The 25,420-nt window shown below is 35.3% G+C and overlaps 1 protein-coding gene across 14 annotated transcripts in view; it reads left to right on the top strand.

Annotated features, from left to right (window-relative positions):
• The window catches only part of Sntg1 (syntrophin gamma 1), a 728,018-nt gene that overhangs the window by 522,736 nt on the left and 179,862 nt on the right, over positions 1–25,420 (top strand). For all 14 annotated transcript variants that reach the window (XM_052717737.1, XM_052717738.1, XM_052717736.1 and 11 more), the window contains one exon: positions 9,861–9,899. In XM_052717737.1, the coding sequence (XP_052573697.1) occupies positions 9,861–9,899 (39 nt within the window). The remainder of the gene's footprint in view (positions 1–9,860; positions 9,900–25,420) is intronic.

Consider the following 25,420-nt stretch of genomic DNA (forward strand, 5'->3'; position numbering starts at 1 on the left):
ACTAGTCTATAGTAAACAAATACATGGTGTTCTAGAAATAAAGAAAACTATTTGTGGGGTATGTGGGAACTCTTTCTATAAAAATAATGTCTAAGATAAAATTTCTTTTAAGTATATATGTGCATTAATTAATGTATTAATATAATTTGACATCATTGTTGGCTTTCTGACTTTTTTAAACCTATATATGCATTCATGCTTTATCTAGGGACCTACTACATGAATTTGATGAGTATTAACTAGGATACAATATTGAGCAAAAATCTTTCCTTGTGGTGTAAGAAGTCAACTGAAGAAGAGAGATGTGAATCAAATAAGTACATAAATGTGGTTGCAATTTCTGTTTCATGGAGTTAAGCATTATGAGAGACTGTGTGTAGGTACTTCAGGATGTTACAAAAGATCCGATGATAATTGAACTTTGAGTGTGGATGACAGATGATCAGTGAGCAAGAATGGAGCAAGATCAGTAAGAATATGTATCTAAGCAGAAGGGACAAATACAAAAATAAATATCAGTAAATACAGATATTTTGACTGATATTGGCTGAGATAAATGTGTTTACATGCTTACAAGTGAGTGCTTCAAAAAATACTTTTCTTAAGGATGCATCATTATTTAAATTACATATTCTTACTAGATTTATGGCATTAAATATTTCTTCATGAGATAATAGCAGTCATAATCTTTATTTACTTGGTATCCTTGTTTAATAAAACAAGGTAATTCAGGAAGAGTAGCATAAATTTTAAAGGTTTTAGTATTCAAAGTTAGACAAATTTGATTGAACTAGAATCTTATGAGCAAGAACCTAGCAGGTCTGGATTCTACCCAAATCTTTGAAGTTATTAATAGCAAGTCACTAATTTCTGGGTTTTGAGTGTGGTAGTGCATTATGAAAGTATTGCTTGCATTCTAAGAGACTGGAAATTTTGCTGTACCTCACAGTCAGAGTCAATAACACACCTTTAGGTTACCTAAGACTGTGACTGCTATCCCACTGTGTACTCAGCCTGTTTGTTTAAACTGCCTTTAGGAGAACAATGTAGTAATCAAACTTAATTGTCTTACACTTCCCATGCAACCAGCTTTTATAGTCTAAGAGGTAGTATTAAGTAATGTGCTCTTCCATGCTCCAACCCAGACAGCAATAAGTGTATGTATGCATGATAATATAGTCATTTGCTGAAAGTGACAAATAGGTTGAAAAGCAACTTTATATAATAAATATGCATCATAAACATAAATGATAGAAACAACATTTCTCTATTACTTGTTAACATTTTTTTGTTTGTTATCTGGGTCAGTTGGAATTAGTAACTTAATCCCTTGTAAAACTCTATTAGAGAGAGATTTCTGTAAAGGAGATTCCTTCACCCTGTGATGCTTTCTGTGCCATCCAGTACATACAGAGTGAAACACCTTTATTAGGTTCAGAAACAGACATCATCCATGGAGCACCCAGACTCACAACGCAGATTATAGAGAGGAGAGAAGGAGAGGCAATGGCAGATGTAGGAAGAAATACGTATAGAATTTAAAGATGGGGCTGCCCTGGGTAAAATTACTCCAAGGAAAAGTACTTACAACTTATTTTCCTTAATGCAACACTGGTGGATTTGGGGTACTCTAAGGCTATTACTAATTCATTCAAACCAATGAATGTGAGGAAAGTTATTGTTATTAATAGAATATAGAACATTAGGAACATGTCATATTTTAGAAAAACACTATAATTCTATAAAAAACTAGTCGCTTATATTGTCTTTACTATATGAAATATGGTTGTACACATATATATGTAAACTTAAAAACATGTATATACAATGACTAAACAATATGATCTGTATTTAAAATGAGTAAAATCTTATGTATTGACTGAGAAGATCTTTTTGTCTTTCTTCCTGACAAAGATTCTGGATTACAGTGGCTGCTGACTGTCTCAATGGTTCTAGAATGCCTTCAAGAACTTGTCTTGCATTGAGATGTGCCATTTACTTCCACTATCTTTATAGTGTTGTTTGTATATATAGTATAGATTTATATAGTATAGTTTAAACTATATAAATTTTATAGTATACTTTTGAGACTGTACCTTATAGTACATCTTATTATCTCATCTTTGCTCTCTTGTGGTCATGCCATAGCTAGACTGCAATAAGTTAAAGCAACACTTCAGTGTTCAGGGCACAAGGAAAATGGATGAATATAGCTGAACTTATCTGCCTTCACTTCTTTAAGGGAAAGCAATATTTCCCAGAAACTCACATTACATTCTTCAGAATACAATTTCATGATAATCCATGGAGGTTTAGGAAAGGAGCTAGTATTCATTCCATGCTAGCACCTATGGTGGAATAAATAAATTGAATAATGTTTCTGAATAGTTTTTGAAAAGTGATTCAATAACTACCCTCTTCTTTAATACAGAAAAAAGTCATTGCTAAGGTAAGCCATGGATAATATAAGCCTTTAGATGGATGGGCAGATCCCTTTAGGAATCACAAATACAGGCTGGAAAAATAAAACATTATTCTCCATAAAGATATTGGTTGGGGAAAGTTAATATAAAGGTAAATAGACGGCCTTTTGTTGAAGCAACAGCCTTTAAATTTTTGTTTGACAATTTAAAGTTTTGGCAGAATAAAGCCTCCCAGAAAGCAGGTTTCCTTGAAGATGAACTGAGGGCTATGATCAGAGGGTACAGAATGAGGTTCTGACAGGCATTGCTATCACTTAAATTCTTCCTTTTTGTAGTCATGAACACATTGTATCTTTAGATATACCTTATAGTAATGTGTTATTCTCTGTGAGTGTCAGACATGTAGTTGTCAGCTAAAAAACTGGCTTATGTCAAGTGAAATCAAGTAACTGCTGGCAGTCACTTAGGTGAGAACAAAAGCAAAAGTGAGTTAGGTGGTACATTGTATGCAAAGAATGGCAGTCATGTTTTTATTCTTTATTTTTGCAACTTTGTCAGGAGGTGCTTTAATAAATTAGACTAACATATCTCATGTAAGCCAACACCAGAAGTTAAAGTTTTGCTGTTTTTAAGCAAGTTTTTATACTGGAAATTGACAGTCTATGGAAGATTGGACACTTGATCAGGCCTAACATCTCTTTGCCTCTCTTTCTGGTCAGTCAGTCTAATTGCATATAGCTCATCAGTCTCAAAACGATAAGCACAGCACAGGGGCCTCCCACTATACACTAGTCCCAGCAATCTCCTAATACCTGGGGCTCCACTTAAACATGAGTCACATTGTGGTCACAATGGCAGGAATAGAATTCTCCACTCATTGCATATAGAGAAAGTGACCCTCATATGAATTTCATATGATGACAGGCATAGCACTGAAGAGAAACTAACAATATATGCTGATTAGAAAGACAAAAGATCACATGGAACTTATGAGAAAGATTGATATGAGATTCTGTATGATGTAAATATGTGTTGATAATATAGCAGTTTGGCCAATGATGCAGCAGAATAAGATTAGCCAGTACAATCAAACTGAAAATGGAGATGAAGTAGGTCAAAGTCGGGGCAGATGTCAGTCAGCCACCGAAGGAGCAAGGTGCCAGGGAACCAGTAAGCCACAGGCCAGATGGCAATGCATACATTAATAGAAAAAGGTTAATTTAGATGTAAGAGCTAGCTAGTAATAAATCTGAGCCATTAGCCAAACATTTATACTTAATATAAGCCTCTGTGTGGTAATTTGGAAAGTGACTGCTAGGTATAATTAGGCATAAGGTAAGAAAGTTCCACCTTCCTTTACAAAAGATCTTTTAGATTTGCCGGTTACTTGCCTGCATGTATTTCACATATCCTTTGTTCTAAAATGGGATTAGTAAAGCTAAGGACATATGAGTATGGAGTAAATGTGCTCATTCCCAAGTTATCATGCAAAAATTACCATTCTTTTATTTAGTGTGCTACATTATAATTCAAAAAAGTTCAGGTTATTTTCCTCACCTAAGACTGAGAGTTATTTTTTTAATATTTTTAATTGAAATTGAATAACATCAGTCCTCCTTCCTTTTCCTCCCTCTATCTCCTCTCAGTTATCCTCCCTCAAAACCCACCTGTGGCCTCCACTCTCCAGTTGTTAGCCTCTTTTTCTCTGATTTAGTTTGTTACACAGACACATATACTCAGATATATAAACACATGTATAAATAGAAGCTGCTGAGTCCATTTGTTGTCTGTGTGTGTAGGATTTCAAGACTGATTGCTATGTAGGAGAAACTAATTCTCCTTATACCAGCAGCCAATATTTCCTTTAGTTATTTTTTCATCTAGGGGTGAAATCCCATGAAATTTTCCCCATTCCATTTTAACATGTCTGGTCTTGTTTATGCAGTCATTTCTAGGAAAGACTGTTTCACAGAAGACTTTCTGATATTTTGGCTTTTATCATCTTTCTTTTCCCTCTTCCATTATGTTTTGTATGGCATAGATACAGGAGCTATGATGTAGATGTATCCTTTGGGCCTAACTTATTAATCTCTGTGTTGTATCCAATTGTGGTTTAATCCAATGGTCGCTGTAAAGAGATGCTTCTTTGATGAAGAGTGTTAGTTACAACTGTGGGTATAAAAATAAAATATAGTATGTATTGAGAAATTATGCTGATCTAGAAAAGTGGTGATAATAGATCCTCTCCTAAGACCTATGACCTTACTAGCCCCAGAAGGGTGGCTAGATTTCTAATACCAGGCTTAATTTCCTTTGTGTTAAGTGAGCTGTGAGTCCAATTAGTTGTTTGCTATAGACAAGTCAGTGTCACTTCTAGTCCCTTTATACATGTCATGTCATGCAGATCATTATTATGGTTCATAGGTGGTGCAACTGGGTAGGCCTGTTTAATTGCTTCCATCCTTGTCACCTTGCATAATATTTTCTGGAACAATGAATGTTACATCATAAGAAAAAAGCTTTCATGTTAGACTCAGCTCATTCATTGGAGTCATGTGTCTAATGTGTATGGCATCTTCAGCAGTAGAGACCCTTCAACTCCTGAGAAGCAACCAAACGGTACCTGGATCATTTATATTGTTTTGGAAATCACTTGTACTATCCTGATGAACTCTTCAAAAAGAGGTTTCTTATTGTTGGTACTCAAGTTTTTGTTAGTCTATGGTTCTTGTAGGGAATATTGTCAATCTAGGAGGTTTAATTGTTTTTAAGCTATGTGTGTGTGGTATATAATTTTAGGTAATTACAAAATAATATGATTCGTTGGAACCTTAAACTACCCTGATGTCATTTTTCCTTCCTCCTTATGTATTGACCTGACTTGACCCCCTTTTCCCCAGTTGAAATGCTCTACCTGTTATTCTGTTTCCCACTTCATTTTTACCAAACGTGTAACTTCTTATGACATTATCTAGTAGCCATTGTGACAGCACTATGCTTAGGTACCATATACATTAGGGCAGCTTCTCTGTTTCAATTCTTCTATAGGTGTTTGGTACTTTTATCTTAAGATTTAAGATTATTTGTTACATGTTTGGAAACTATACAAAATAACCTTCAGCATAACTGTCTATTTTCTCTGCATATCTGCATTCTTGATGTTTGTGAAAGCAGCAAAGATGAGTGCTTTAAAGGTGAATTTCTGAACAGGTTGTTTGGAAGGTTACAGTGTACTTTTAGGCTATTAATCAAACTCTTGTGCTTCAGTGTGAGTCTGAATGCGTATGTGTGAGTATGTGCATGGGTGTTTGTGGGAGTGAGTGTGTAAGCATGTATGAGAGAGATTTTGTGAGTGATTGTGTGTGAGTATATGAGTATATAAGCATAGGTGAATATTTTATGAGTTTGCATGAGTGGATATATGTGAGTATATGTGAGTATGAAAATGTATATGAGTGTTTTGAGTATATATTTGTATATTATGAATGTATATCGATGAGAATGTGTGTATTTGTGTGTACAGTAATCATGAAGGTGATAATTGAAACAGATACTACTAAAAATTTCCCAAACCAATTAAAATAAGACATATGAAAGTTCAGTCAAATATCACATTAATCCATGTACATGTGTTTATTGTTAAATCTTACATGTGTAAAATAATCCTTTGTATTTTTATGCAGACCTGGGTGTTTTCATGTCTTTTTACCATAAGAAATCACTGGAAGAACACTGAGCTCAACTATGGGCTCTTAAAGTAAAAAAACTAAAAGCAACAACAAAATCAAATCATTTTTCTGGTCTTTTCTTTACTTGGGAAAAAAGCAGAGGGTTAGCAGAAGCAATAGCATGGACAGCACATCAGAAAGCCCACAGACTGATGCAATTTATGTTCAGGTAAATTTGTATCTGGAGTGATATTTTCTCTATGTCCTAACAAGTCTTACTCTGTACCATAGAAGTTGATTTCTGCAGCAGAAAAACTCTACAGAGAACCACGGTTGCAGAGGACAACTAACTGTGGTTCTAACTCCAAATGATAAATCTACAATACAGCATCTGCTTGTAAGTCTCAGGCCACATCTTGAAAAAGTAGATAGAAGGATTTGTAAGAGCCAGAAGGATAAGAAGTTTTCCATGAGATTGTGCTCCCTCCTATGACATAAAAGCTACACTCATAAAATCTTAACAACATTGCTTCCTTAACAAGACCCAAATAATGATAACAATTAATATTAATGTAATCTTACAGAACCCTAAGTTTAGATGTACTACAATTAATGACTATTGAGAGAGAGAATTAGTCTTCCCAAGAAATGAACCTCCTTAAATCATATGCATACAAACAGTACTAAAGACACTCAATATGTTTGTTTTTGTTGCTGCTGAGTGTTTCTGTATGTGTTTAACAATAATAAGTAAAAAGAAGATCATGACTCTGAGGTAGATGAAATGAGATGAAGGAAGGGGAAGTGATACTACTATATTTTAATTAAAGAAATATTGGCCATACATGCTTATGAAATTTGAAACAATGCTTATCTTCAATGATCATCTTAGTAATGTTCATGAATAAATACTCCTTGTAGATCAGGTCCATCATATCCACCTAAATACCATGCAGATCCATTCATCAACCTCATTTTTTTGTGAATTTTTACACAGTTTGAAAATGCAAAGGTGAGTGAATTAGAATCCATTCAACAATTTCTTTCTTTGGAACCTCTGTGCATGCAGCATTAAATGTAGATGTGCTTTGTTGTGCTTTCACTGTGGGAAGCTGCAGTATGTTTACCTTTACCTCTGTGGATTAATAGCTTTATCCATTTGGTAAGTTATCAGCAACATCATGTCTTTCCACTACTTTTCATTTTCCTGTAGGGTCTCAATTATATGTTCAATTATATGTATTCTGAAAGAATTTGCTAGTTTGGGTGTTTATATTTAAAGCTTGAATTAATTTTTGTCTGTTTTTTGCATATAAAAGGGATGATCCAAATTCATTCTCCAGTTTTCGATATACATGAATGAACTCAGCAACTTCCTGAGGACATATGCTTCATAGATTTTAGGAGGTGTGCTAGACAATCTTCTATTCGTCTGCATGCCCAGTTTATATCCAGTGGCTTTGATAATGTTTTGTAGTGAAGTTGAAATCAGTGCCTGGGATTCTGGAAATTTAAAATGAAGAGCAATTTCACCTATAATACCATCAATAATTAGAGGATACCTTATCAAAAAGAAAAAAAAACAATAAAATGAAAGCTGCCAAACATTACTGGAAGAACTTAAAGAGGATGTAAATAAATTCTCTTTTCATATTAATTGTGTGGTTGTGGTCATTTTAGATTCCATGTAAATTCAAGGACACTTTTTCTTTTTTGTTATTTTTCAGTGGAGAGGAAAACAGCCAGGCTTTGCTCTAGGACTTGCTAAATCCAGCCTGAGATTTTTCTCTATTTCTTCTAAAAGAAAAAAAAAGCATATAATAAAATTTCATTGAATTAAATAAGTATTGTTAATATACTGATCCTGAAATAGGAAGTAATAAGAGTCAACTACTAAAAAATGCTGTCATATTTCTTTACATTTTCATTAACTTGTTTTGATGGCGTTGAATAGCTGCATTTTATGTTTCCTTTATTTTTTATGATACTCTCTAAGTACTTTATTTTCATTTATGATATTATAGTGGAATCATTTTTAAGTAACCTTTCCAGATTGTCTTAATCCCTATTATAGTGGAGTATCAATCCTTTACTATTGAGGATGATGTTTTATTATAATTTTAACATTTATCAGTTTATTGGTTATAATGGTCCTTTTTCTCACTACTCTTTTGGGTGCATTTATCATAGCTAGATGTTAAATCTGAACAAATATATTTTTATGTTTCAATTGAGTTAATATATGTGCTCTGTGGGTGTTTATGTATATATGTGTGCATTTCGAGAGCATGTGGTGTGTGTGTGTATGTGTATGTGTGTGTGTGTTTGGGTCTAGGTTTATGTAAGTAATGTTCCCAGGCCCTGGGGTGGAGCAACCTGCCTGTGTTCAGCAAGTGCTCTATAACCACTGCTTCCTGCATTGTTGTGCCTGTATACATGGCCAATACTCATTTCCAAATAAGATTTCTCAGAATATTTTCCAGACTTAAATAATCCAATTATGAAACTTTATAGTGCACTATTAAGGACAAAAAGCTCTACATAAAATATTAGTCCATTTCTATAATTGTTTCTAAAAAGAAAATAATTCAAGGTATAGTTTTACTAATGTTCAATGAGATTTCTGGTATGTGATGTTTAGCAGTCATATCTGTCTGCATTTCTAACTTGTAATCATTGTGGGGAAAGAAACTGTAAGTTTGGGAGTGTGTAGCAGATACCATAGTGTGTGAGGTGAGGCTAGTGGGTTCAGGCTAACGTTATAACAATATAGTAAGAACAGAGTTTCTTTGTAAACCTTCTCAAAACTTCCTCAAAATATATTCATTTTTAAAATTTTCTTTCAGTTTTACATTTTAAGTCACAAATACTAGGAAATCAATGTGTACTGTTAGAGGAGATTTTGATAATTTTTATAACTTTGTGCCTGAAGGTATCTTATTGAATATTTCATGTTTATTGGATAATTAAAGGGAGTTTAAAAAGTAAAAAAAAAGCACATATAAAGTGCATAAATTATACTACAAATAATCTATAGTTTAATATAAATGTATACCATATAAACCTGGTATTGAAATTTCTCCATAAATCTGTTGGGGAATTATGGATTTAATTAGAGTGTATACTGTTCCATATGTTTGTCATCTTTGATCATCTAATATCCTTTGCTTTTTCAAGGGTGTTTCCATGTATTACTTGAGAGGAGATGTCTGAGGATTTTATATTTTTACAATATAATTCATTAAATTTTTTAAAGTAAAAATTACTCTGTTTTAGATGCTGACTGAAAATAATATATTATACTATATCCCCTTGTTGTCTTGAATATTAAAGTAAATTGGGTGTTCTATGATTTCATAGTATAATGAAAACCTACCTTCCTCAGATTCATTACTTATAAATAAAAAATTACTAATAATTTTTCAAAATCTTTATATTTAAAAATATGAATGACTTCCAATCAAATGTTTTATGTGTATTAATTTTAGAATTCTGAGGTACTTTTATAGTATAGCATAACCCACTCTAAGACATATTTTTGAGACAGGTTCTAACTTGGCTTGGCTACTCTGGAACTCATTGTGCAAAATAGGCTAACCTTTACCTCACAGAGATCAGTCTGCCTCTGCCTCATGAATGCTGGAATTAAAGGTGTACACCACCACACTTGGATCATATAAAATAACTTTTATAATTAGATCATCAGAGATATTCAGGGAAAGTTATCATTTTAATTCTCATTGATTTGTTGATTAATTTATCATTGCAGATCAAAAAAATCAACAGAAATTTCCCTGTAAACCAGCAGGTAAGATCAAGTAATACTTGAAACATTGAATCATACTTCTTTTTCAATGTGTTTTTTATAGAAGATAATCTTGGTGCCATCTAATTCTTATATAAAAATAATTAGTACTATAAGCCATCTTCAGGAAAAATTAATTCATGACATTAATTTAATATATCTGCTTCACTGAATAGATTCAAAGTAGGTTTTAAAGGTATGTAATATAGGACAAAAACCGCTTTTGCAAAATACTTATATTATTTGTGTACAATTCTGAAGAACTAGATCTAGTAGTTCTATAATATAGCTTTAGTATATCTTAAGTCAAAAATTATTTCATGCATTTTGCCTGTATATGTTCCAGTGCATGGAGTACATTCAGAGACAAGAAGTGGGTGTCAAGGCCCTAGAACAGGATTTTAAGATCTGTATTAGTGCCATATGGGTGCTGGGAACTGAATCCTGCTTCTTTGGAAGAGCAATAGCTCTAACTTCTCTCCTGTGTCTAGTATATCTTAATTTTTAAAGACGTCCTTTAAATTGATCTCAATACCTAATACGTTGACAGACTTCCAGACAAGTTAAATTAATGAATAGAATGAAAATAATATCAGATTAATCCAAAAGGATAATAAACTCATTGTTCTTAATATCAACTTCGATTTATAGCCATCCTTCACATTCTAAGCATGCATCACTCTTTATAGGCTAAATGGTTTTAACTATATTTTACTTGCAAAACTTGCAGAGAGTCAGTTTTCTGATATGCAACATTTTTATAAAAAGATAATTAGTTTTTAAGTTTATTTTGAACATTAAGTATTAAATCTATATCTTTAATAAATACCCTTATTATCATGAGAATTGCTAAGTTCTTTTATTCTTTAAGAATTTTAATTTTTTTTACATACCAACCACAGATCACACTCTTATCCTTCCTCCCCCTCCTCCCTAGCCTTCCCCACAACCTACACCCCATCCCCTCCAAAAGGGTAAAGCCTCCCATGGGCAAATCCTGCTACATTCAGTTAAGCAGGACCAAGCCCCTCCCCCATACCCCCACATCAAGAGTCCCACCCCATAGGTAATGGTCTCCAAAAAGCCAGCTCATTCACCAGGGATAGATCCTGATCCCACTTCCAGGGGCCTCTCAGACAGACCAAGCTACTCAACTGTCTTCCACTTGCAGAGGGCCTAGTCCAGTGCCATTCAGTCTCCACAGCTATATGTCTAAAGTTCGTGAGTTCCCATGAGCTTGGTTAAGTTGTCTCTGTAGATTTCCCCATCATGATCTTGACCACCCTTGTTCATAAAATCCCTCCTCCCTCTCTTAAATTGGATTCCCAGAACTTGGCCTAGTATTTAGCTGTGGATCTCTGCATCTGATTCTATCAGTTTGTATGAAGGCTCTAGGATGAGAATTAGGGTATTCTGTAATCTGATTACCTGGGTAGGCCAGGTCAGGCACCCTCTCCACTATTGCTAGTAGTCTAAGCTGGGGTCATCCTTGTGGATTACTGGGAATTTTCCTAGCACCAGATTTCTCCCTAATCCCATAATGTCTCTCTCTGTCAAGATATCTCTTTCACTGCTCTCCCACTTCATCTCTCCCCCAGTTCGAGTATTCTGTTCCCTCATGTTCTCATCCCCCATCTTCTCCCCTCTGTTGCCCCTCCTCATCCTTCGTTTACTCCAGAGATCTCATCTATTTCCCATTCCCAGCATGATCCATGTGTCCCTCTTAAGGTCCCCCTTGTTAGCTAGTTTGTCTAGAGCTGTAGGTTATAGTCTTGTTATCTTTTGCTTTACATCTAGTATCCACTTATGAGTGAGTATATAATTATATTTGTCTTTCCAAATCTGGGTTACCTCACTCAGGATGATATTTTCTAGTTCCATTCTTTTTCCTGCAAATTTCATGATGTCATTGTACATCTAACTAATACTCCATTGTACATATGTGCCACATTTTCTTTATCCATTCTTTGGTTGAAGGACATCTAGGTTATTTCCAGGTTCTGTCTATTATGAATGATGCTGCTATGAACATTGTTGAGCAAGTGTCCTTGTGGTATTATTAAGCATCCCTTGCGTGTATGCCCAAGAGTGGTATCATTGGGTCTTGAGGTAGATTGATTCCCAATTTTCTGAGAAGTCGCCATAGTAATTTACAAAGTGGCTGTACAAGTTTGCACTCTCACCAACAGTGGAGGAGTGTTGTCCTTTCTCCACATCCTCTCTAACATCAGTTGTCATTAGTATGTTTTTGATCTTAGCCATTCTGACAGGTATAAGATGGTATCTCAGAGTTTTTTTGATTTGCATTTTCCTGATGATGAAGGATGTTGTGCAATAGAATTGCTAAATTCTTAAACATAATTTGTTCTATGAACAACACAATTTTTTTTTAGTATAGACTATGCTATTAGTGATGGTTCTGGCTAAGACAATCTCATTATCTGTTTGTAAAGACAATAGTATGAAATAGCTCATGTTTTGGAACATTCTGTGTGTCCACAAAGATCTGACACACATCATACACTCTTGCTAACACCAAAAGGACAAAGAACTAAGGGCAACTGGGGAATCCTAAGAAAGGGAGAATTGTTCTTTCCCAGAAAGAGCCCCCTCAAGTGCTTATCCAATACAAAGTGATCAGTCCTGAGATCATATGCATAATACATACAGGTAACATTATATCAACTGAGAAGACTATAGGTGTGCATTTAGAAAGATATACATATGCATGTATGTGTGTATATATGTACATGTATAGATAATAATAAAAAGGATATGAATTTGAGAAAGTTCAAGTGCATACATGGGAAGAGTTGGAGAGAGAAAAAAGAAAGAGGAAGCATAATTACATTATAATTTCAAAATTAAAAAAAATATATAAAATAAACAAAGTACCTGAGAATCATGGCACAGGCTTTTAATCCCAACATTGGGGAAATGAATATTGGTAGTTCTCTGGGACTCATTGTCCTGTAAGCTTGTTTTATGATATGAGCCTCAAACCAATGGATACCTTGCTTCAAAATCTAGACAAGTGGCTTTACTGGAAGAACACCTAAGGTTGAATGGTGTCATTTACATGCAGGTGCACACATGCTCATATATAAAAGCACTTATAGGATAAGCAACAAAACTGTTTGATGCTATATACGTACTATTCTAATATGCATTCGTCAACAGTAGCCATATATGTGAATTAGTTTGTGTACTGATTCATTTTCCTGTAGAAAATCATGTGTCTGGATAGGGTATAGAAAGAGATTTACTTAGCTCATAGTTTTAAGACAAGGCATCCCATTGACTCAGCCTCTGTTGAGGGTATCCTTCTTTACATGATATGGTGATAGATGATGTCACTTCAGGAACAGGATTATGAGTGAGAAATAGATCAGCCTTGCTTTTCTGTAATAGCTCTGTCAGAAGAACTAATTAGTACCCAAGGAGAACTACATCGATTGCCTTTGAAGAAGTGGTCTCCAATGACTTAATTACTTTCCATAGGTTCCAAATCTCAAAGAATTATCTGACCTCTCAATAAGCTCTTTTGCATAAAGACTGGGGGACATAAGTGTACCAATTTAGTTCAAGGTAGAATTCACATGATTTTTCTAGTATTTGATATTACTGATAATAATACTGATATTTTATTTCAAACCTCAGCATCTCAAAAATTTATTCTCAAAAAAGATATTCTAATGTATTTTCCAAGATTGTGAAAAAAACAAAATGAGAGCTAACATATTTTCTCCTTATTACACTTCATTATATGAAGGAATGATTTCAGGAAAAAAAAAACAACCAACTGGTTTGTTCTCCCACCTTTATCATTATGTAGATAGGAATACTACCTGTAAATTGTGACAATGGGGAAGTAAAACTTGGTACTCACTCCAAAGGAAATATGGGTTCATTCTCAGGCAAATGTGAGTAGCTATGACAAGAACATGTATTGAGAGTCCCTGAATGCTTTGTAATGTCATAAATCAATTCACTTGCCAAATACATTACTGAACATTTGGAATGCAGGCTACAGGAAAGCCAGGAAGTCTCTGGTACAAATCTCAGATAATGTTGATGACTTTCTTAGCTTCTGACTTGATGGAAACTCCTGGTTTGATAAATTAATTAATTTCACAGGTTTAACCTGATAGTCTTAAGCTATATTAGATACAGATCTGAGTAACAAATGTCTAGGAAGAAAATTAAAGATAGTTGGAGATAATTTGACTGTGAATGAACAATATTCCAACTCTTTACAGTCAGGACAGTCTTATCTGTCACCCTTCAGAATCTGTAGCACAGACTTGGAGTTTTCAGTAAATTGCAGATCCCAAAAACAAAGCCTAAAGAAAGAGAGGGAATTGCTGTGTAATAAAATGGGAGCAATTTGAGGAACTGAAATAAATGCATGTCATCCCACAGCTTTAGTTTTCACACAGAATTTCTGTCTTAGCCTTGAACATGGTGAATTGTTTTCATCTCAATGTTTTCATAACTTGATATTCCAGGGGAATTTTCAAGCTTAGATTCAATGTAAGTCTTTGTTGCATGTGTGTGTGTGTGTGTGTGTGTGTGTGTGTGTGTGTGTGTGTGTGTGTGTGCTGATAAAATGTCTTTTGGGGAGAAATGTGATTAAAATGCTGCCTCCTATTCCTGAGTTCCCACCTACTAGTAAATAAAATGAGAAAAAGTAACTAACTCAAGAGAGTTCACAATTGGAAAGTCTCTGCTTCCTGTCAAATTTGCTTGTAAATTCATTCTACCCAATTTCTTTCTACACATCAGAGGAGCTCAAAAAAAAAAAGAAGAAAAAAAAATAAAATAAGTCAGAGCCCTTAGAGAGAAAGTAGCTGTTTCTCAGCAGATACCGCTGAAGGGCTCTCCCATTACCAAAGGGTTTTCAGGATCCCTCTGTAACCCAGAGCTTTGAAGCAAAATTTATAAGCCACATAGGAAATAAACCATGCCATCTAGAGTAAAAGATAAATCCATAAGCTAAATTATTTAATATGGACAGGACTTGGCATCAAAATGTACATTTATAGATAATACAAATAGAATATAAAAAACTGAATAATAATGATGATAAAAAAAAAACTATAGACCATTAACAAATTGCATACCCTCACTTGTTGTTACTACCTGGAATTACTTTGTGTGCCTTTTGGGCTCAAGTTGTGTTACCTTGCCATAATTGGTTTAACTGGGTACATCCACCTGTCTGTCTCTTTAGATATGTTCAGGTTCATTTAGGTAGAGGACATCCTGACATTCAACTCCCATGAATAATGGGGAAGAAGGCAGATGTGTGGCTAAGTTCAGCAGTGGTGCACAGAGTGTAAAATGAGTCATGAAGCTACCCCAATGCTTCAGAAGGGAATGTGCATATAGTCTAGTAATCACATCAAAATGTTCTTATTTGACTATTCATAAGCACTTTGACACACATTCAAGGCTGGGAGGCAGCAGACTAGAAAGGAAGGTTGCCAACTTTGAATAGATGAGAGATCAACAGTTAAAGGGCACCACAAAAAATTATTTTTGGGGAGGCCGGCCCCCAGCTCCCATCTTGCTCCGGACTTCCCTTTTGGAAAACTGAAAAGGGGAAAAAAAAAAAGAATGTTGCAATATTCCATATGGTGCATGTCTTTCAGGATCTGGAGAACATTTCTCCCAGGCAAACTTGCCACCTTTATAGCCAGGTATATGGCTAGGTGTATATATGTTTACCCAGAGTACAGGTAGGTTTACTACTCTTAAATTTTGTGTCTGTGCTTCACAAAGAAGACAGATTATGCAGTACTTACAAAAGAATATGTTCATCAAGCTGTCTGCCTCAAGATCATAGCTTTTTTAAAAGTAATTTTTCTCAATATTCAGTGTTCTTTTATTCCCTATGAAATGAAAGAATTTCTTTCCTTTTGTTTTGTTTGTTTTTTTAGACAGGGTCTCTGAGTAGCCCTAGCTGTCCAAGAACTTACTCTCTAGATCAAGCTGGCCTCTAACTCACAGGTTGGCCTGCTTCTGCCTTCCAGTTGCTGTGATTAAAAGCATGCACCACCATCACCCAGCATTACATGGATTTCTGATCCTAGTAGTTTTAAAAGCTAAATTAGTAATATAACAGCTCAGCTGTATAAAGCATAATCTGTAAGCAAATCACTGCACTAAAACAGAGATCTAATGACATCTTTATTAATAGGATCACTGAAATAGCAGGCCCATCTCTAAGACAGCACTGTCCATAGATAGCACCTGTGCTTTTTCTCTTCCATGTGATTGTATTCACTTTGTATTTCTGGATGTAACTTACAATTAAGACGAAAGAAAGAAGTGCCAGGTTAATGAGTCTCTGTATTAAATTTGCAGCTCAAAGAAATGTACACTTTACACAAAGTATGGTTTCCCCAGGGAAGCTTAAGTGACTCTCTGGAGTTGTTCTCAAGGTTTTGTTTTTGGTCCACTGTTAGCCTATACCTGTCAAGTATCATAGGGGGATAGTCCATGTACCTACATCCCAAAGAGCACCAATGTACTCTCACAAAAGTTCAACTTAAGCTGTTGTAATAATTGGTGCCGTAAAAGATGAATCCTGCTCTATACCTCAATTTATACCTCAGTGTAATGTGCTTATACTTATATTGGATTGAAAATACGTAGACGATAACATTGGAGAAAGAATTATTGAAACTAAAAGAAAAATTGAAAAACCCGTGGGCATGGTTATTTGTAGACATTGACATTTAGTCTAATGAGAATTCCTACAAAATTTTATGCTACATTTCCATGTGTTTCAGAACTTATAAAAATAAAGGAATATACAGTTCAACTAATATGCAAGCAGTTCAGAATGTTTCTGCTTTGATTTATATTTTCAATAGTGTAACCCAAAATATGTTCAATTTCCTGATTAAACTCATAACGCTTACAAAAAAAAAAAAATTATTTTTGGTACTGCCAGGAAAAAAGAAAGGAGTGAGCACTTTGAATTGTTGGCTTTGCTGTTAGAAGCAAACCTGTTTTTTAAAAATTCAGTCAAAAATGATTAGAATCAACTTGTCATGAATGTTGAATCCATGGAGGTATGCAATTTTAGGGAACATCTATTGAAAGCAACCATTAACACTGAGAGAACAAAAAGTCCTGTAGTGCTGTGGTTTAATCTAGTACAACCTGCTCTTTCTATGCTACATAAATCATTGTATTTCCTCCCAGGTACTGTGTGTATCAGCCTTTCATCCTATTCCTGCACAGTGGTTTTTGGTCTATGACTGCACTAATATTCACATATGTGAACACTTGATAGTGAGCATTTGCTCTTCTGAAAATCCAAATAATTCTGCCTAAGCTTTCTCTGACATAGCATCTGCTTTTTATTCCTTTTGAGTTGTGGAGTGGCTGGATAGATCATATTAGAAACACATGTTTAGTGTTTCATAAGTTATAAAACTATTTTGCAAAGTGTGTAACTTTGACTATCCACATCAACAATATAACGATAACCCTGTGGTACAGACAGCTTTTAACATTTTAGCCACTCTGACACATTGTGTTCTCTGCAAGTTTGCATTTCCCTGATGAGTAATAATGTTCACCACTCAGTTATGTGCTTATTTACCATCTGTATCTCATTTTCTCTAAGATCTCCAGTCAATATGTTATTGAAAATCAGGAGTTCCTAATTTGATGAGAGGTCTGACTTTCTTTTTTTTTTTTCTTTTTGGTTTTTCAAGACAAGGTTTCTCTGTGTAGTTTTGGTGTCTGTCCTGGCTCTTGTTCTGTAGACCAGACTGGCCTTGAACTCACAGAGATCCACCTGGCTCTGCCTCCTGAGTGCGTACCCCCACTGCCCGGCTAGGTCTGATTTTCAAATGTGATGGCATACTATAAGTAATATGTTTGATAAATTTTTGTCTATCCAAGGATATAAATTTTCAATAATAGTATTTTCTAGTTGTTTTATAACATGATTTTCAAAACATTTTACATATGATCTCTTGAGATAGAACTTTTCATTAATTCATTTTTTTTCATTTAAAATGATTTTCCTAAAATTTACTTTTTTATTTTCTGACATTATTGTATAATTACATTATTTCTCCCTTCCTTTTCCTCCTTCTAAAACCTTTCTCAAATTCCTCATTTTTATTTTTCACATTTGTGGCCTCTTTTATCATTAATTGTTGGCAAACACATATTTGTTCATGTATATGTATGTGCATATATATATATATTACTTAATATCTAAGTACAACCTACTCAGAATGACTAATGTTGCTTGTAAATTTATTTTCAGTGTTACAATTTGATACTGGATAACCAACTGCTAGGCTATTCTCTGGAAAGAGTATTTCTTCTGAGCTCAGTATTCCTTTGTTACCTTTATGTTGAGGCCTGCTGTTGTTCCTATTAAGGTCATGCTGGTGAGACTTTATGGGTGTCGCTTCTGATATTACTAGGAAACACAATCTCACAGCATACTCCCTGATGCTCTAGCACCTACACCCTTTCCACCTCCAGTTCTGAAATTATACCTGACCCTTAGGAGCAGGAGTTGCATTGTAGATATGACCTTTGTGAATGGGCTCTACAACTTTCCACTTTAAATGGTTGTGGTTTTCTCTAATGGTCTCTGTCTTTGCAAAAAGAAATTTGTTTGGTGAGGGGTGATGACTATACTTATCTGTGGGTGGAAGGACACATTTTTATAGATTGTTCCTAGAAATGATGCTAATTTTGTAATTCAGTGTTTTCAGATTTCACATTTAGGTCTCTAATCCTTCTTGATTAGCATCCATGTTGCTGGAAAGTACTTTTCATGCTACTGGAGGAGAAATGTAATCATCTGTGACCAACAATTACAAACACTGTGGCCAATAACAGTGACCTATGTGCAAGATACACTGGTGCAATAGTGGAATAAGTATTCTGGGAGTAAATAACCATTCCATTTTTATTGGTTTTATGGACTACTCCATGAGATTGAACTCACGCATGACACTGTGAAAATGGCCAACAACCTGAGACTAGATGGATCATATGCTTAGAGGAAAATCAATTACTATTATTCAGGTAAAGGAACAGCAATAAAATGACTCAATGATACACACTCCTATATAAATTGGTCACTTCATCAATCAACCATCAGAGAAACTTCTTATTGCAGTTTATCATAATTAACGGTAAAACATACAATACAAGCATATTGTATGAAAAACATTTAAAATATTTCAAGGAGTTTAAAGAAGACAAAACAGAGAAATGAAATTAAGGAGAATGAACTTAATATAATAAACATGTGAGTAGTGACCAAAGAAGCAAAACATAAAGGTGATGAAAACGATGAAGAAAATTCAGGATTTAAAACAGAATTCAATAAAAATAGAAATATTAAAGAATATTCATGCTGCCATGAAGATGGAGTTGAAGAACCCAATTAGAAAGCTCAAAGGAAAGCTGTACAAGTAGAATGAATTAAGCAGAAGGAAACAGAATATCAGTACTCAAAGATAAAACAGAGGAACTAGATTAAGTAAACAAAGAATATGAAAAAGATATTTAAAACATGAAAAAGGAACATACAGGGAATGTGAGACACCATTAATCTTTTATCTTTTATATTACTTTGAAGAGACCCCATGACCAAGGCAAGTCATAAATATAAGTTTATCAGGGATCACATTTCCAGAGGGTTAGAGTCATGGCAGAAAGAATGGCAACAGCAGGAATGATTCTACAATAGTAGTTGAGATCTTATAACCGTGATCCACAAAGCACAAGGCAGGGAACAAAAAGGAGAGAGAAAACTGTGGTGTCAAGGGCCATTTGAAACTCCAAAGAGTTGAGGTTCTGTGGTAATTAACTGTAGTTATATATTTTATGCTAAGAAAACTTCATAGATATGTTTTTCTCCAGCAATATTTCATTTGTTTCTTGCCCAAATTGTTTGCATATTTTTCCCCACATCCAGTGCTACTAATCCCAACACATCGGAATTCCTGATTTTGGTGTCATTTCATTCCTGCTTTATATGTTAATATTTCTTATTAGTTGAGGTCTGATACATAAGCGATAACTTTAAAATATCAAACTTATAATTTGACAATACTAAAATTAAGGACTATTTAGCATCTACCAATGTGCTCCAATGAGCCGAAAAACACAATGCGAAATTAGGGAGTTGGAGAAAGGATGAAAGTTTGGAAAAAAAAAAAAAGAAGGAAGGGAGCTGTCATTTTATATATATGCATATATAAACATGTATACATATAATATACACATACATACTTATACACACACACACACACACACACACACACAAACACATATATATGATTGAGACTATGTCAGATAAAGGTGCCTTTCTGCAGAAGGCCTTGCTAAACCTCCATCAAGCTCTGTAGAGACAAGTTAGAAAATGGTCAGTAACTTCTGTCTCTTCCTGTGTTTTATCCTCATATTTCTTCTTGAATCATCACTCCCAAAAGAATCAAGAAAGCAAACATTTATGCTTATGAAGGATATTCAAGCTGGCATCCCAGAGTTAGAGTAACATGACAAGGATCACATTGCATCTGGTGCGGTACTGGGGAGATGTAGCACGCTTCCTAAGCTACATCTGATTCCACTTCACTCTTCAGCAGTACGAATCAATTGGGATTCAGCTGGGATCTCCCACTCCCCTAAGCTCTCTTTCCCTCGACCCTTGCCCTTCATTACCCCCACTCACGTCCAGTTTGCTCATGTAGATCTCATCCATTTCTCTGTCGCTGGGTGATCCCTGTGTCTTTCTTAGGGTCCTCTTTTCTAGGTAGCCTCCCAGGAGTTGTGAGTAGCAATCTAGTCATCTTTGTTTTACATCTAGTATCCTCCTATGAGTGAGTACATACCATGTTTGTCTTTCTGAATCTGGGTTACCTCACTCAGGATGATTTTTCTAGATCCATCCATTTGCCTGCAAACCTCATGATGTCATTGTTTTTCTCTGCTGAGTAGTATTCCATTGTGTATATGTACCACATTTTTATTTATCCATTCTTCAGTTGAAGGGCATCTAGGTTGTTTCCAAGAACAGAGAGGGAACAAGGAATAAGAGACCATGATAAATGAAGACCACAATGAGAATAGGAAGAAGCAAAGTGCTAGAGAGGTCCACAGAAATCCACAAAGATACCTCCACAATAGACTACTGGCAATGGGTGAGAGAAAGCCTGAACTGACCTATTCTGGTGATAGGATGGCCAAACACCCTAATTGTCGTGCTAGAAACGTCATCCAATGACTGAGGGAACCGGATGCAGAGATCCACACCCAGGCCCCAGGTGGAGCTCCAGGAGTCCAATTGGTGAGAAAGAGGAGTGTTTGTATGAGCGAGAATTGTTGAGACCAAGGTTGGAAAAAGCACAGGCACAAATAGCCAAACGAATGGAAACACATGAACTATGAACCAATAGCTAAGGAGCCCCCAACTGGATCAGGCCCTCTGGATAAGTGAGACAGTTGATTAGCTTGATCTGTTTGGGAGGCATCCAGGCAGTGGGACCAGGACCTGTCCTCAATGCATGTGCTGGCTGTTTGGAGCCTGGGGCTTATACAGGGACACTTGGCTCAGCCTGGGAGGAGGGGACTGGCCCTGCCTGGACTGAATCTACCAAGTTGAACTCAATCCTCAGGGGAGTCTTTGCCCTGGAGGAGATGGGAATGGGGTGTGGGCGGGGGGGGGGGGGGGGGGAGAGCAAGGTAATCCGTGGCGGAGACAAATATATGACAGTTATGTTTTTACCACGACACATTCTATGGGATGCCTTATACATTCTACAGTGGCAGATAACATATTTTCTTTTTACTACTGCATTACCCTTACATTTCTGAACATGGGGTAATAAGAATACAACCTGTACTGATATCTTCTGTTGTCTTTGTGTTCTGTTATATGCCGGTTAAGATTTTTTTGGAAAGTATTTAGAACCATGATAACAGAAGAAAGATCTTTTAGCCGTAATGAGCTGCAGCTTCATATATTTTTAACTCACAAAGTGATAACTTAGACATGTCCATAGACTTAGTAAAATTTTGAGTAATGTATTATTATTAGGAGTTAAAAATACATAATTTGTACAAACTCCCTGAGTCTCTTATTAGAAAGCATTGAACTTCAACTAATGACTGGAAATTCAGTATTTCCTTCTGTCATTTTCCACAAACCCTGTAGTATGGTGGGCTATATATTAGAAAACCCTATAGTATGGTGGGCTATATATTAGAAAATTTTTCGTGTTTTATCTTCAGCTGTGCAGGTGAAATGAATGTGACAGTAGAAATGAAATGGGAGATTAGAAGATGAGAAACAAAAATTGGAATTATACTCCTTGCTAGGCTTATGACATTGAATACGGGCACTCATTTTGCTTAGTAATGTAAACCTGACTTATCCTCTATATTCACTTATCCTCTATATTCACTTGACTTTGAAAACAGAATGTGTGCCTTAGGCAGAAGGTAAAGTGGGCAGGTTCTCCAAGTCACAAAAAATAGTCTTAGGCATCTATACAAAGCCTGCCTTTGAGTATACTGGTGTGTTGTTTGCATGATGGAATTTGCACATCAAGCTGTGACTGAAATGAAAAAAGTAAGTTGGACTCAGAATTTAGTTCATGGAGAGGCTAAAGGAACAAGAGTTATGAAGAGAAAAATAAAACAATAAGCAGTTATTAGAGCTCCTCTTTAGGTACACAAAGCAGGAAAGACACACAGAAATTAGAGAAAAAGCTGTAATTTTCAAACTCTAACTGTAATGTTAGATAGGAAGATTAAATTTATGGAAGTATTACTTTTAGTATCCTGCCATTAATGCTCATGATTTCTCTATGAGGGGTACATTTGGAAGACAGGCCTTTCAAGGTGAGATTTTTTAAAATAGTCAATGAAATGATTCCTAATGATAGTCTACTATACTCATAGATCAGTGTTTAGCTCAATTGTCATTAGATGGTTGTCATCCACCAACTGGTGGGAACAGATGCAGAGACCCACAGCCAAACACTACACAGATTCAGGGGGATCTGCAAGAAAAGGGAAAAAGGATTGTAGAAGGCAGGGGAGTCAAGGATACCATGAAAACATGGCCTGCAGAACCAATTAAACAGGGCTCACAGAGACTGAAGCAGGAAACAAGGAACCTGTACTGGTCTGAGCTAGGTCCTCTGCATACATGTTATGGTTGTGTAGCCTGGTGTCCTTGTGGGACTTCCAACAGTGGGAGTAGGGGTGTCTCTGACTCTTTTGCCTCCTACAGGATTGCCTTGTCCAACCTTGATATGAGGGTTTGTGCCTAGTCATACTTTATCTTGTTAGGGCTTGTTTGGTGAATATACCTGAGAAGCCTGATCTTTTCTTTTTGAAGAGAAATGAAGAAGGAGTGGATCTGGAGGAGGGAGGGGGTGTGGGGAGAAACTTAGAGGAATGGAGGGATGGGACACTGTGACAGGGATGTAGTATATGAGAGAAGAATAAAAGAAAAAATTCAGACACCAAGATAATAGTCAGAGAATCAGTTTTTAAGAATGTAATTTATAAATGGGAAATTACCTGTATCACTCTAAGTAGATGGATATTGTTTATGCAATAAATTGATGTTTTATAAATATACTTTATTATAACAAAATGTAGAGTACTAGGTTTGCATTTAAGCAACCATGGGCATTATCATATTGAATATAACTAATTTATATTTTATTTCCTTTTTGAGATTGTTAATTTAGTGTTTGTAAACACCAAAGCACACTGTACCATTATATTCAAGGTCATCTGGTCTTGGAACTTCATCAGAATTAAATTACAGAAAATGTGGACTTGAAACAAAACAATTATTTCTTTGCAGACTACAAAAAAATTGTGAAGAAACATTTGACCATCTTATAGTCTGGAAGTTCTGGGGAAAAAAATCTTTCAGTGATATATAACATTTCAATTTGCAAACCACAATTTGTGTCCTTTACTACATCACAACAATTCAGAATTTTCATGAGCCATACTTCTTCAGGCATGTTTAAAATGATCATAAACACCTGGGATTTCCAAATGTTTTTCTGTTCTTTCTTTCTTTTTCCCATTTTAAATGTTCCCACTTTGGTGGACAGTAGGATTTCTGACTTTTATCTTTGTATCTGGCAGCTCTAAAGAAACATTTTATCATCTCACACATCAAGAACTTCTGTTTATTGTCTCATTCACTCTGGTCATGTATTAGCTCTGTTCATCTTCGGTGGATAAGCAAAATAGCACTGGAGGGCATTTTGAGTCAGAGTAAGCAGAAACTTGGCAGAGTTCAATGTTTGAAATCTTAAGGGGGAATGAAGTCAGAATCAGTGTAAAGTTATCACAGTGGGACTATTATCAGACACACTGTGACATTCTGTTCAGTGAGGTAACATTGGTATAAGATTTTGCTGTAAGATTTCAGTCTTGAAAAAGACTATGTTTGTTTTACAGTGTAACCTCCCTTGCTCCTTAATATCACCATATTTTGTAACTGACAGTATTCAGTTTAAACATTGTGTAATTATAGCTAATCTCTTTGTGAGTTGACTCTTCTCTTAGCAAAAGTTATTGATTGAAGTCATGTTCCTGGCATTAGCTTTACAAAGGACAGCCAGCCAATGGTATCTGAGTGCCAACTAAGGAATTCAAAAAAGTGTGAAGACACTAATAGAAACAAAGTTGTCGCTATGTCATGTGTTCTTGGTTTGTTCCATTTTAAGAATCTTCTGTTCTGTCCCCCAAAACACAACAAACAAAATTCCTTGAGTATTTAGATTACATTAGGAAGAAAAAATGTATTTTTTAACCATTATACACAATTTATTTGTTAGGCAACAAATGAGAACTAGAGTCTCATTTGATATCTTACTGTAATTCTCATGTATTTTTCTCTCAACAACTCTTTATTAACCACTGTTCACTGAAAAAAAAAGTCTATTTGACCAAGGCTGAAAGAATCTCTGTCTAAGGTTATAAACAAATATTTAGGAGTGAATTTGACAACATGATCATTTATCAACATAAGAGTGTGTTACCCTTATAGCCTGTGACCTTTCCAGCCAGGAATCAGGTCCACAGAACCAGGCATGAATTTTATCTGGATCCAAATAGAACACGGTTAGTTACCCTTGTAGTCCCCATGCCACTATTTTACCAGTTGGTACATCTTGTCAGACAGGTATATAGTATGCAAGGTCCAGAATGAGTAAATACACTGATAACTTTCACACGCCCACATTGACTACATATATACTCCCAGGAATATGAAAGCTATTCAGCATGGAGAAAATATCTAGACTGATTCTTTTCAGCCCACCTTTATTTGGTAGATATTTTTATTATGCTCAGTGTATAGGTGTCTTTATGAGTGAGATGTTGTCTTAATTGGCTTTCTATTGCTTCAGTAAAGAACATGATCAAAAGCAACTTGAATTGTTTTATATTTGGAATGTGAGCAAAAGGATACATTTTTGTTGTACAGTCAA

The sequence above is a fragment of the Peromyscus californicus genome, unplaced genomic scaffold, assembly GCF_007827085.1.
Source record: "Peromyscus californicus insignis strain IS unplaced genomic scaffold, ASM782708v3 Scaffold_5__1_contigs__length_169319896, whole genome shotgun sequence".
NCBI classification, from domain to species: Eukaryota; Metazoa; Chordata; class Mammalia; order Rodentia; family Cricetidae; genus Peromyscus; species Peromyscus californicus.